This window comes from Poromitra crassiceps, assembly GCF_964638095.1.
Source record: "Poromitra crassiceps genome assembly, chromosome: 12".
Taxonomy (NCBI): Eukaryota; Metazoa; Chordata; class Actinopteri; order Beryciformes; family Melamphaidae; genus Poromitra; species Poromitra crassiceps.
Window position 1 is genome coordinate 38,063,874 of NC_139632.1, and position 13,903 is coordinate 38,077,776.

The window sequence follows — 13,903 nt, forward strand, 5'->3', positions numbered from 1 at the left end:
ATAAAAGACCTAAAGAGAGACGTCACATAAAGTGACGTTTTAAGATGGACAGTATATAAAATACTTTGGATAATAATTTGTGTCTGATGGTTTTTCCCCCAACAAAAAGTTTAATTCTCTTATTAAAATCCTTAAAATGATTCCCCCTCCTTCTGCCTCATTAAAAATTCCAAAGCAACCAATTAGGGTTATCTAGAACATAAGTAGCCAATCACAGCATACAACAGGGGCCCGAATACTGGACAGCGATTGGCTCCAGTATTCGTGACGTCACGAATCATGCTGGTTGAAAATGGCCTTTTCAGTGAGCTCAGAGAAGCTTTCCACCTTCAGCAGACGATTGTAGAAACAGTCTTCTAGTGTCAAACTCTGCACAGACGTCATTCTGCACAGAGAAGCTCAGACATCCAACTGAAGGAGCGAGAAGACTAACTGCTTTCTGACTTTAGGGGATCTTTAAATATAACATCAAAGGGAAAAAGCCACCTTAAAACACTGTAACATTTAAAAACAAAGCTATTGGCATCATGTACCTTTCACGCAAATGCCAAGACGGTCTCAAGATGTCGCTGTCATCCATTCACGTTTACTAGGGGTGGGAATCACCAGATGCCCACGATACGATACTGAAACGATACTTGAGTCACGATACGATAGTATTGCGATACTGCGATATTTTCGATATTGCGATATATCGATATTGCGATATATTGAATATTGCGATATTTCGATATATTGCGATTTCTTACTTTTTCAACTGCAAATGATGTCCCCAAAGGAAAACTTTGTCAACATCTGGTTTATATAAGAACAATTTTTCAGTCTGTACATCTGACTTCAACCATTTTATTGCAGCAACATTATCAAGTAGACAGACCAACAACTTTCATAAAGTCATGTCATAGTTGCATGCACCTGACAAACTGAACTGTTTGTTACAGTCTACTTACAGTCCACCTTAACTGGATGTGTGTGTGGACTACTGTACTTAATGTATGTAGTTTTTGCAACTTCACTTCACTTACACAAAACATTTTGTGCAGCCCATTCAGTAACTGGGGAATTTGTAAATGACTGTTATGACAAAACTGTTACTGTTAAAACAAAATGAAAATATGCTACCGTTTGTTTACTGCTGGCCTTGGAACTAAAGTTTATAGTAGCCCGGTGGCCTGGCATGGCCTGCAAAAAAAAAAAAAAAAAAAAATTTTTTTTTTTTTTGCAATATCGATACTTGGCGTCCAAATATCGATACAATATCGTCAGGCAAAATATCGCGATACTGTGGTGTATCGATTTTTTCCCCCACCCCTAACGTTTACACTACTTGCCTCTGGAGTACAAAGGAGACCAATGTTAAACATTGGGGGAGATCTTCATGCCAACTTCTGTGTGAACTGTGAAGCCTTCCTCCATAAAGAGCAACCAGTCCGCAGGTCGACATTGTCGACAAAGTCAACTTAGAACGACTCACATCATGTCCAATTCCCGTTTTTGCCCACTGAACATCTTGGGACAAATGTTCCTGTGATAATAGTTTTGCAATCTGGGGCACCCAGAGTCTATCAGTCTGACGACTAATAAGACTCTGGGACAGACGTCCGATATTTCAGAGGTTTCTGACGTTCTGCGCCAAGACTTCCTCTACCGTCATTGTTTACATTCCCACGTCTCATATGATCTGTTCCTATAGATTAGCCCAGAGCCGTGTAAGAAGAGTTGCGACATCTCCATTCACTCCAATGGACCACTTTTTTACTCTCAAGAGTTCCAGGAGGTAAGGTCCTGGATTAAGCAGCGCTGTCGAGTTGCAGCAAAATGGACAGTTTGTGTTGTACTCTGAAAGTTTTTTCTTTTTCTTGAATCAAACTGAATCAGCTTTATTTTAGCATTCAAAAGTAGCGCGAGGCCCATTCCTGGCTGTTCATTGGCTAATGAGTCACGCATTTTGGTCCTCAGCTGACGCCACTCTCTCTCTAGAGGACACAAGGTTAGCCCAAATGTCGTCTGGACCCAAAACACCTGCAAAAAGTGTCTATCGATCAACTCCAACTCCATTCTTGCGCAAGTCTTGGCGCGGGCGCCCGCTCTACACCAGAAACCCCCTCTTAAGCTGTGTTCACACCGAGATATTTAGTTTTCTCTCTGTCGCTCGACTGAACCCTTTGGAATCGCTCTGTCGCTGTGTTTAAATCGCTCGTCAAAAGGCACAATAATTGACGGACATCTGGGGGCTATAACGTTACGCAATGTCATGATATTTGTCCACTACAAGCCACCGTCGTTGTTTACAAGCTAAGCCTATCAGCGTGCTCCTAATGCGAGCTCTATACCGGTAGTACAGACTTCACTTCATGTCAGCCTGTCAATCAGCTGTCAACAACCGCGCTGGAAGTGGGGAGCTGCCGGGGCTGCAGCCCCCCCTGGTGGCGGCCTCAGCCCCTGCACCTTCCTGACGCAGCCCCCCCCAGCAGCCCCACCCTCATTTGGCGAAACTTCAGTGACTGTCACAGGCGTCACAGGCATCTCTCTCTCTCTCTCTCTCTCTCTCTCTCTCTCTCTCTCTCTCTCTCTCTCTCTCTCTCTCTCTCTCTCTCTCTCTCTCTCTCTCTCTCTCTCTCTCTCTCTCTCTCTCTCTCTCTCTCTCTCTCTCTCTCTCTCTCTCTCTCTCCCCTCATTTCCCCGTGGGTGCTCTGCTCTGGGCTCTAGGCTGTGGCTGGGCGGGGTCGAGTCTCTTTACATTGATTTGATAGCAAACTCCACCCACCCAAGGCCCGCTGGCGGCCCCGGGTTACAAAACGAGTTGATCAAAACATAGCCCAATCTGATTGGCTGCATGAGTCAGTGCACTCTATGTGACCCTGCTGACGTAGTGAGTAAACACACTTGTGCATTGAGCGGTATCAGAGAGAGAGTGACAGACTGACACATCTCAACACAAGTAGCCAAAACAAAATGAGGAGATTTTTGATCACAAAACCTAGTGCGTTTTCCACCACCACCAGTGCAACCGTGACGAGTAGCCTACGACTTCCAGTTCCAGGTGAGGTGTAGTGGTGTATGTTATAATGTTGGTTAAAACTTTTGATGTCTCAATCAATGTGTCTGTGTGGGTCGGTCGCTGATGCTGACGCTGTTCATGTTCTATGTTGTTGAGATGAGTGTGGTTTACAGCATGCTTCGGTCGCTTGTTCCTATTCTGTCGAACTGAAGTGGTGTGTGAAGTGTGTGTGTGTGTGTGTGTGTGTGTGTAGGTCGCTGTTAAATCTCCTATGGTGCGTTTGCGTCACTACAGCTTTATCGCTTTATCGGGGGATGGGTTGGGCGACGGGCATGCGCAAGCATGGGCACGCACTGGCACAGACAGAAATCGGCACCCCTGATTCCATTCAAGTTTTAAGACAATGTGCATTAGGCTACAAGTGCCAACTTCACGCAGCATGCTCGCACAAGGCCGCGCCGCGCAGCGCACTTTGCGTGTGCTCGCACCTCGCACGTGCACGCGCACGCACCTCACACGTGCACGCGCAAAGTGCTCGGCGCGGCGCGGCGCGCTTGTGGGAGATAGCTTCCCGCGCGCCTGGCTGTCAATGCGGGTTGTTGCCACACAATAAACCAGCGGTTTGTTGCAAGCCAGTGTGATCCTTGACTCACTCTCACATGGCAGCCAATCAGCGTTGAACAGCGAGCGACTGATGCCAGCGTAATTTCGCTCGAGTTGGGATATTTCATCTCGGGCGATGAGCGAATTTTCTCCCTATCACTCTGTCTCTGTCGCTCGGACGCCCAGCGATTTTTCTCCCGGGCGAATATACGCTCAATCGCTCGTTTGCATTGACTTTGTATGTAAACTCGATGCCATCGAAAAACTTCAATAGGTCGGTGTGAACGCAGCTTTATTAGTCGTCAGACTGATAGACTCTGCGTTCCCAGAATGAGATTGATGGTTTGGTGACCTACTACATCTAATAATTGATCACCACTGGCCAAATAGTCATATATTGTCATTGTCAGTCATGAGTCCCTGTTCCACTTTGACCCCAACTGCTAAATGATAATAGTGTATCTACTCGCCATCCGTGACGGTTTAGCCCCAGACCTGCTTGATAGTCTGATGATCAACATGAATTGGTTTGCATAATACTTCAAAGCCCTCTGGGCAAAAACTGCAGTGATTTACATACAGTAGGGTTGAATGACCCCCGCAACACAAATTTAACAGCCATCAATTATTAACGTAGGATAATGAGCTTGCTGTTGGGGAAGAACTGGCATGGTCTGTTATATTCTACATGCCACCCATACAGCAGCGTCACAGGCAATAGACTGAATGAGAAATGTACAACGTTTTGACATAACAGGCTTTGCACGCTACATAACCTGGAGCTGGGAAGGTAATCGGCTCGTTTTAGCTCCGATCCGTGCCGTTCCCTCTCCTCAGTCAGGACAGAGCGTAACGCCAGACACATCGGAGGGGGGGGGGGGGGGGGGGGGGGGACGGACGGACATGACCTGTCCCTGGCAGAACATGACTTAAGACAGTGGTTCTCAAACTTTTTCATGTCAAGGACCCCAAAACTGACACTAATTCGACTTTGGACCCCCATTTGATAAGATTTTGTCCCAGTGTCTCCCATCTGATATGATTTTTGCGTGCGATTTTGCGAGTGTATGAAACCCATGTAGTAAATCATCATACATTCTGGCATTGTGTCACTTATGGATGGAATTTCTGCTGGGGGGGGACCCCCTGGAACGCCCTCAAGGACCACTGGGGACCCCACTTTGAGAACCACTGACATTAATTGGACCCACTCTTCAATTCAGCATACATCCAATCCCTCAAAACAGCACTTATCTAATCAAATGCCCACCTTTGATTTTTGTGCCCACTGAAGTACAGTAGTCATACTTTTATTTTGTGTGCTGCCACCAAGTCCCGCGGAGCAAAGCTCCCGATTCAAAAAAATGTTGTAAGTCATGTTTTATGTTGTACATATATTTGCCGATAAGCAAGGCCAGGCCACATTAAATGACCTGAATGTTAATAATGCACTTTAGCGTGTGGTGCTGCCCTCCATGCGTGAGAGAACGGCACGCATCAGGTCAAAGACCGAGCAAAGACCGAGTGAGTAATGTGTAACACTGTTCATCATATTAGGCTTTACAGCGCTACATAACATGGGGTTAAGAACGTAACGTTAGTGGGGTAGTGTAGTGTGTGTATGATAGGGTTAGCCGATAGGGACCAAAAATCATATCTCTGTATTTTTAGGCTGAATGGCGATAAACAATACTGTTATATCTCTGTGTTTTCTATGAAGTGGCCTAAATCTTCAGCTGTAAGACAAGACAAAGCCATGTATGAGAAGTCACAAGCACGTCCTACTACTATACTTGGAGATTATATGCGTGCGTATCCGTATGCGTGCCCTGTATGTACTTATTATAATCTCTCTTAGTAATGTAATTGTCCGGCAGTAGGCGCGGCGGCGACCCACAATTGCTCAACAGTTGAGGGCGACCCACAATTGCTCAACAGTTGAGTGGGCGAGGTCGTGCGGCGGGCGAGGTCATGCGGCGGGCGAGGTCATGCAGCGGGCGAGGTCGTGCAGCGGGCGAGGTCGTGCAGCGGGCGAGGTCGTGCAGCGGTCGAGAACGGTTCATCCGATCGACTTCAACCTTGGAGCGTGCAGTGCCGAATTTCAGCATCAGTTTTGGTCCCACCCCAAAGAAAAGTGTGTCCATGGCACATCGTCTCCAGAGTCTCCACCCTAGAAATGAGTGCTTGATGCTTGCTAATTTCTATTTGATTAAAACAAAACTGGGATCAAGATCAAATGCAAAGACGGGGTTTCCTTCCCTGAGTGACTGTGAGATTTTTGACTATGAGATTTTTTTAATAAATAATCATCAGTAATGCGGATCTAATGACTAGTGGGTAACAGCTAGAACAGTCTGGTAACCTAAGTTCAGAACATTACACCACTTTACTGTAATGCAGCCTTTAAAACCAGGAAAAGACAACACTTGTGCCATATCACGGTATTATGATACCCAAAATGTCTAGTCTCATATCCCAATATTGATATAATATTGATATATTGCCCATCCGTAGGTAGACTAGCCGGGCAGCGTGTGAGGCTCTCCTCCTGGGAGGGAGGTGCCTCCACTCCACCCATCATGAGCAGGGATGCTGCCTGCCTGTGAGGGAGGATCTGGATAACCTAGCCAGCCAAGCATGAGCCCACAGCGATGATGACGGGTCCATCAGTGGGTTAGCTGCTAGCATACAGCTAACATGAGCAGGTTAGCTGCATTCCAGCAAAGACGAGGAGGAGAGACGGGGATTCAACCCGACAGGTGCAACAGCATCAGCACCATCCAGCAGCCCTGTACAACCTTCCACCTAACGACCACCACCATCCACCTTGATCAATAACCCACCACAGAAATGACCGAGCCAACAGCTGAAACCACCAAAACAAGCCAGAATATATGTCATGTTTCATTCTGTAAAATGTTGAATATTGGCGTCACTGGCGTGAGCGAAAGAGTGCAGAGCTAGCTACCCGCTTCATTCACCACAGCGACCGAACCAGCCGCTGTTAGCCTGGCTTGGCTCGGGGCTGTGCTTTCAGATCAAACAGCATGTCTGCCTTCACACTCACCTCTCTGCCATCTTCCCAGGCCAGCGCTTCTTCTCAGTATCCGTATAGAATAAATCCCACAGCGGCTCCCATGTTGCCCAGATTGCGGTCGCCCTGCTGCAGTCAACGAGGAGACACTCCTTCTAGACCAGTGTCAAGCTAGGTAGGTACCTGCTACTGTCAAAACACACCACGTCCGGTTACAACCTTCAAAATAAAACCCGTATTGACGAGTCTGTTCGTGTGTTGCGACGTTTGGATGAATATACCCGCTAAAAGAAACAAATATATAGGCTATATATTTTTTTTGAGGAGGAATCTGTAATGGGTGAAACTCTGTCTTAGAAAAAGTAATGTTTAACCATTAATGCAATGGTAAATAACGGGTAAACTACGACTTCCAGTCAGTGCTCATCATAAGGCCAATTACCACAAATATAAACGGAAATCAAAATTATAATTACTTTATCCCATAATTAGCAGAGTTGTTCATAAAGGTTACAGGAGAACCAGTGTCAAGGCAGCCTGAATAATCCACAACTGAAATACCCAGTGCTTGCCATATCTCCATCTCCAGACTGCAGCGCATCATCTGCCAAACTGAAAAGGTGGTCGGGTGCAGCCTGTCATCCATTCAGGACCTACACACTGCCAGGATGCTAAAGCGGTTTGAGAAAATGATGGTGACCCCAGCCATCCAGGACATAAACTCTTCAGGGTCCTCCTCCATGGCATAATGTCTTGCAGTACCAGAACCTCCCGTCACAGGGACAGCTTCTACCCAACTGCTATCCGCCTCCTCAATGAGACCTGAAAGCCTGTACAAATCAGGACTTTGTCACTCCTTCCCCCCCTGGCTCTGCAATGACTGGGGTCCCCCCATGAACATTATCCCACAGACACGGACTTAATTACTTGACATCTTACTCATGGACTTTTACATGGGCATTTTACATGGACATTATCCCACGGACATGACATTAAAGACTTACTGGACATTTTACATGGACTTATTACATGGACATTTAAATGGACCCCACTATGTCACTTTAAAGGTATTTTACTTTGCACTTTATCATTTATAATTTGAAGATTGTCTTCCTGTCTGCTCAATATTTTGGTATTGCTTTGATCGCTGCGCTGCATACTGCACAAAAACAAATTCACCATTTGTAATATGTTCACTCACTATGACTATTAAAGAATCTTGAATCTTGAATATAAATATTAAATACACAGCACAAGTGAGCAAGTGTATGCTTTTATTTTGAAAGCAAAATTGAATAACTTCTGGTAATATTCTAGCTAACGCTGGTTAGTTTGACGCAGCTAGGAATGAGCTCTGCTATTATCAAGTCATGATGCATTCATGTCAAATGGGAACGATGGGAAATATGAACACTCACTAGCAAATACTATTCACCACACTTTTTGTGGTGAATTCATTCAGTTTACGACTGCTGGTAAGGTAACTTGTTTTTCTTTGCAATGGACACAGATACTCGACTGTAGTGTAGAGAAGGATATAATACTACTAATACTACGAGGCTACTACTACTACTAATAATAATATTAATAATAATAATAATACGTCTCTGTGTGTGTGTGTGTGTGTGTGTGTGTGTGTGTGTGTGTGTGTGTGTGCGTGCGTGCGTGCGTGCGTGCGTGCGTGCGTGCGTGCGTGCGTGCGTGCGTGCGTGCGTGCGTGTGTGTGTGTGTGTGTGTGTGTGCGCGCATTTACCTGGAGTGCTAGAATTCTAATTGCTGGAACATGTGCTACTCTGTGAATGCTGCGCCCTCAAGTGGACACTAGCAGAAGATAATCTGAAGCCCTCAGCTGTTTTGATTCTTCTCTACTTAATAATCATCACTCTCCTACACTAAAACAATCCTTCTTTCATAAATACTACTACTACTACTACTACTACTACTACTACTACAACTACTACCACCACCACCCATACGATACTAATAGTAATACAAATGCGAATACCAATGTTTTTAACAATAATAGTTCAATTTGTTCAGCCAGAATTACAAAGCACTAAACAGAATTATGGTCACAAGCAGGTTTAGAGCCATTAATCCCAATGCAACTTCATGATATTCTACATAAATATGCAAAAAAATATGTTGATTATTGCCCATTATCATGGGCTTCAATGAGACATTTTGTATCAAATTGGCTTTCCCCCCTGACAAGAATACACTTCTTTGGGAAACATGCAACATTAACTCTTTTCCCTATTTTGACATGAAAATTGTTAACCTGGAAGACATTATTCCAATTCTGTTGCTTGTGGCATATTGCTCTCTCGTTCTAAAGTTTTCTGTACAACAACTCATACTCTCCCATATCTTGTTACTGTTGAATTGCCTGCTCCTTGTGACCTGTAATTCGAAGGGTTGTGATTCTTAATAATGTTACTATATTTATTATTATGATTATTATTATTTGAGGGACAATGCACATTAATGAACATTACTGTAAATGTGCTAGTGTTAGCCAGATGGCTAATTTCCAACTGCTGTCCCTCACACACACTGACACCTACATGTCTTTGATGGTGGGAGAAAACCCACACAAACACGGGGAGAACATGCAAATTCCACACAGAAAGGACCTGGGACAGACCGGGGTTCGAACCCATGACCTTCTTGCTGTGAGGTAACAGCGCTAACCACTGAGCTACCGTGCTGTCCATTAATGCCAATGTTAATACAGAACATTATGTCAATGGGGATTGAATATGACTCAACATCGCAGGCTGACCACTCAATGTACATCTATAAGCTGTATTAATAACAATTGAAGTTAAAGAATTGTCTTTTTCTGGTAAGATCCTGATTAAATCATGAATCATGACTAAACTACCATTGCTTATGAATCTCTTTTTTCTTTCCATGTGATTCTAGGTGAGGGGAATATTACATATTATTTCAAATATATTGCTCAACAGTGTCACACACTTTTCCAGTACCTTCTTCTTCCATTTACTATTACTGTAGTAAGCCATTTGATAGAGACACACAAGCTTCCAGTGGAGGTGTCACATTATCAGTAATAGTGAGTATGTGGTGCCTCGTTGTGGCTACTAGTGGTGCTACACTCCGAGCAGACTTTCCAAGTGAATGAAGAACCCTCTCAGGAATTGTCCATGTAGGCCACAGCAAATTACCTGATTATAAACTAAAGAGGATCATGAGTATCGTCAAGACAGCACCCCCATGTTAGTATTACATACATTTGATAGGAAGGGAGTTTTAGTTTAATCATTTTGTTAGAATACATTTAAAATATAAAAAGTGAATGTAGTTCGCACCATATCAAAATGCATTATAGATATCTAATGTACACCCCCCCCCCCCCCCCCCACACACACACACACACACACACACACACACACACACACACACTAGTCTGCCCTGCTGAAAGCCTATAAGAACAAACAGTCCCAGTGTGTGTGGTGGCAAAGCAGGTCCACAAACAGGTATTTATTTATGCTTTGATAATCAACAGAATTATCAAGCAATTAAGCATGAAAAGACATCCACATGATTGATGAACTTTGAATGCTTTGTACCTATTCATAGTATTCCCATGATGTCACAAGCATTTTCCTATAGACGGTTTTCACCAGAGCGCAACCCCACAGCACTTCCTTTTTCTCAGCATTCGGCAAACTGCAGAAATATTCACTCGACATCGTTACTTTGGTTTTCGCTGCTCAGCTGTAGAGACGGTTTTCACGGAATGGTCAGTCCTGCACTTTAATGTTTTTTTTTCTTTTATGTCCATAGCAAACACTGCAACAGGAAGTGAGCGGGGGTTCAATTTAGAATGTTTTTGTTGTCAAGTTAAAACCGTCTATCGAGGGTATGCATGTGATGTCACAGAGGCAGAAGTCACTGTGGGGTCACGCCCACTGAGTCACAGCAAGACTGAGCTTGAATGCAGTAATCAGCCTAGATAACTGACACCTGCTGCTCAGGGAGGAACTTGACACTCATTTTGACACTCGTTCCCGATTGAGGGGGCGTGTTCCAGTGGGTGTGCATACCCTCTATAGGGCGCTAGAATAAACACAGCTCATTGGCTCACACAGCTCACTGGTTTGTGTCACTTGATTGTAATCACCTGTCAAATTGATTACAATCACCTGTTATTTCCCTACTAAGATGGCCGTGTGGTGATGTAACAGAATACTATCAATAGTCTGAGTAATTCATAGGGTTAATGTAAGACTGGTAACAAACCAGTCATGAGGTGAATACATGAGATGAACGTGAATGCTTAGATTGTTAGGTTTTCCTTTATATCAGACACAGGTTTTTGTTCCTACCTGACATGTTTCGACGGTAATACTTCCGTCTTCTTCAGAGGTGTACCTCTCAGAGGTGTACCTCTCAGAGGTACACCTCTGAAGAAGACGGAAGTATTACCGTCGAAACATGTCAGGTAGGAACAAAAACCTGTGTCTGATATTAAGGAAAACCTAACAATCTAAGTAAAGTATAGACACTATGAACCTTTTTGGATTAGAACGTGAATGCTGTCAAAGATTTTATTTCAGGAGTAGAGAAAATCCCGCAAGACACTGACCTTACTGGTAAACTCTTTATTAGAAGACAAATAGGGAAACAACGTTTCGGTGCTAGACCTTCATCAGGTTTTAAAAGACTGACTCATGTCAGTGAGGTATATATACAGGCTGGCCACACCCTGAAAATTGCTCAGGTGAGCTTGATTAGGGAACAGTGAGTGGGTGTGGCTAGATGAAACATTATAGCCTACATACAGCCAACAACAACAACAATAATTAACAATAAATAGATAACCTTTTCAGAGTATACATGTAGAAAATATTCCATCAATACATATCACATGAATAAAATTCCAAATTGGATGTAACATTATAGCTTATAGCCAACAACAACAATAATTCACAATACACAATACATATCACTCAGGGAAAGTTGCAAGGTCAATCCACAGATTACAACATCACATTGAGTAACATCTCATCATTAAGACCCTTAGGAGCTAAAGTCTGCAAAGTAAAAATCCAATAAACTTCTCTTCTTTTCAAAAGCAGATCCATGTCACCTCCTCTAGGTGGCACCCTTAGTTTTTCTAGACCATAGAAACGAAGTGTAGATACATGTATGTCATGTCTCATATCATTAAAATGGACCGAAACAGGATCATTTCTGTCATTACGGCGTATCGTGCTCTTGTGTTCAAAGATTTTATTTCAAACATGTTGTGAAAATCATTTTGCTCTCTAGTATTATACAGGACTTTCTGTTTGGTCAGTGTTGTGGACTTGTTCCCTTGATCAGGGCAGATTATGCAGTGTTGACTGAGGATGGTGAATGGCCTGGCTGGTTTTCCTGTAATGAAATAGGGAATAGCGACACGCATTGAGTCATCTCACACAAACTGAACACACTGACAGTGTGTTCATCATTTTTGGAGGCTGAGGCACAATACATTCTTGACTGCTTGAAAATGCCATACAAAGATGAAATTGACCCCAATTGCTTTGGCTTGGAAGAGCGATTACAATCACAATAAAATGTGATTCATGTAATTCTATTTTAAATTCATCTTTCTGCCGTCTGGAGAGACATCTAATAAACTTAGTCCAAACTGATAAAAGCACTGTTAATGATACAGTTGGTTTCATAAAGGCAAGGCAAAGTTTAACTACTAGGTATCTCGCGCGCTCAATTCGCTCGCCCGCCCTGCAGCTCGCATACGCAGCTCGGCCATGCGCGGCCCATATAGCACATTTAAAACAGCCACGGTTGACGGTTGAAGTACTTACCAGGTTTATAATCAAATATGAAAGTAGATAACAATAAGCATAATGATGATTCCTAACCTTTATTGATTTATTTAGTGTCTGTTGCTAAAACACATTAAATTCCCCCATTGTGATCCATTGTAACATCCAGGAGAAAAACACTGCTGAGTGGTAAAGAAATCACAGCAGATCCCATTGAGTTATGTTGTGTTTATGATATCTTATAATGCTGTTACTGATCACACCAGGGCTGCTCCAGTGGTTCCCAACCTTGCGATCGCGACCCCAAGTGGGATCGCCTGGAATTCAAATGGGGTCGCCTGAATGTTTTTTTTTTTTTTTTACACACAATTTCAAAACTACCGAATAGGATTAGGGCTACACGTGAAACATGTATTCGAGTTCTGAGTTTAAGTCAGGATTCTGAGAATAAAGTCAGAATTCTGAAAATAAAGTTCAATGATGATGTCACTGATGATATTGCCGATGTACCGAAATTTGAATGTCTGGGGTCCCTAGATTTTTGTGACATCAAAGTGGGGGTCACAAGCCAAACAAGGTTGGGAACCCCTGGGCTACACAGTACTGTATAAATAGGACTACTGTAGATGACTGTATATTTGAGGTTTAACTACCATACGGTAGTTAAACGGTAGCGATATTGGATCAATAAGATTCAACCCTATGTCCATTTCACCTGTCCTGTCTGTGTAGAGCCCTTCTGGCAGATTTGTATTGATCCTAGGTAGTTAACTCACACTCAGGCACAGGAATCCAGGCATGTCCTGTATGATCACTTCCAAAACCAAGGGATGCCAGCACTCCATGAATGTCCTTTCAAGGTTTTTAATCCGTCATCAAGACCTGCACAACGGACGTTTCAGCCCACAGGCCTTCTTCAGCGTTGTGACATGTCACAACTTCAGCGTTGTGGAAGGCCTGTGGGCTGAAACGTCCGTTGTGCAGGTCTTGATGACGGATTAAAAACCTTGAAAGGACATTCATCGAGTGCTGGCATCCCTTGTTTTTGATTGTTACTCTTGTGCCGTGCACCTGCATTTTATTCTTATTTGGTGAGTGTGCTCACTACCTTTGCGAAGCTCTGCTAGCAACGAGTGTGTTTGGACTGTATGATCACTTGGCCGGTCTCCTGCTGTTTCCTCCCTCTTCCCCTCCAGGCGTTCAGTCCGATCAGCATGCCAACCACCAATATGGCTACTGCTACAGACACTGTGACTGCTGTCACCACCGCGGCGTTACTAGTAGACCCCTGGGGTAACTCTTCAGCAGCACCCTTCAGCAGGTAGTCATCTCCATGGACTGCTGAGCTGGGGAGAGGCTGGGGTATCAGCAGTTCAGAGATATCTGGGGGAAGGTGGGAAGTGGTTGAACACGTTCTGAAGATCACTGCACATTCATACTGCGCTAACTGTTTTCTCCCAT

The 13,903-nt window shown here is 43.9% G+C and overlaps 1 protein-coding gene across 1 annotated transcript in view; it reads right to left on the reverse strand.

Moving 5' to 3' along the window:
- The window catches only part of LOC310786214 (meprin A subunit beta-like), a gene marked incomplete at both ends in the record, with an annotated part of 58,498 nt that overhangs the window by 19,192 nt on the left and 25,403 nt on the right, over nucleotides 1–13,903 (reverse strand). The window contains one exon of the mRNA XM_083647383.1: nucleotides 13,599–13,825. Within this exon, the coding sequence (XP_083503509.1) occupies nucleotides 13,599–13,825 (227 nt within the window). The remainder of the gene's footprint in view (nucleotides 1–13,598; nucleotides 13,826–13,903) is intronic.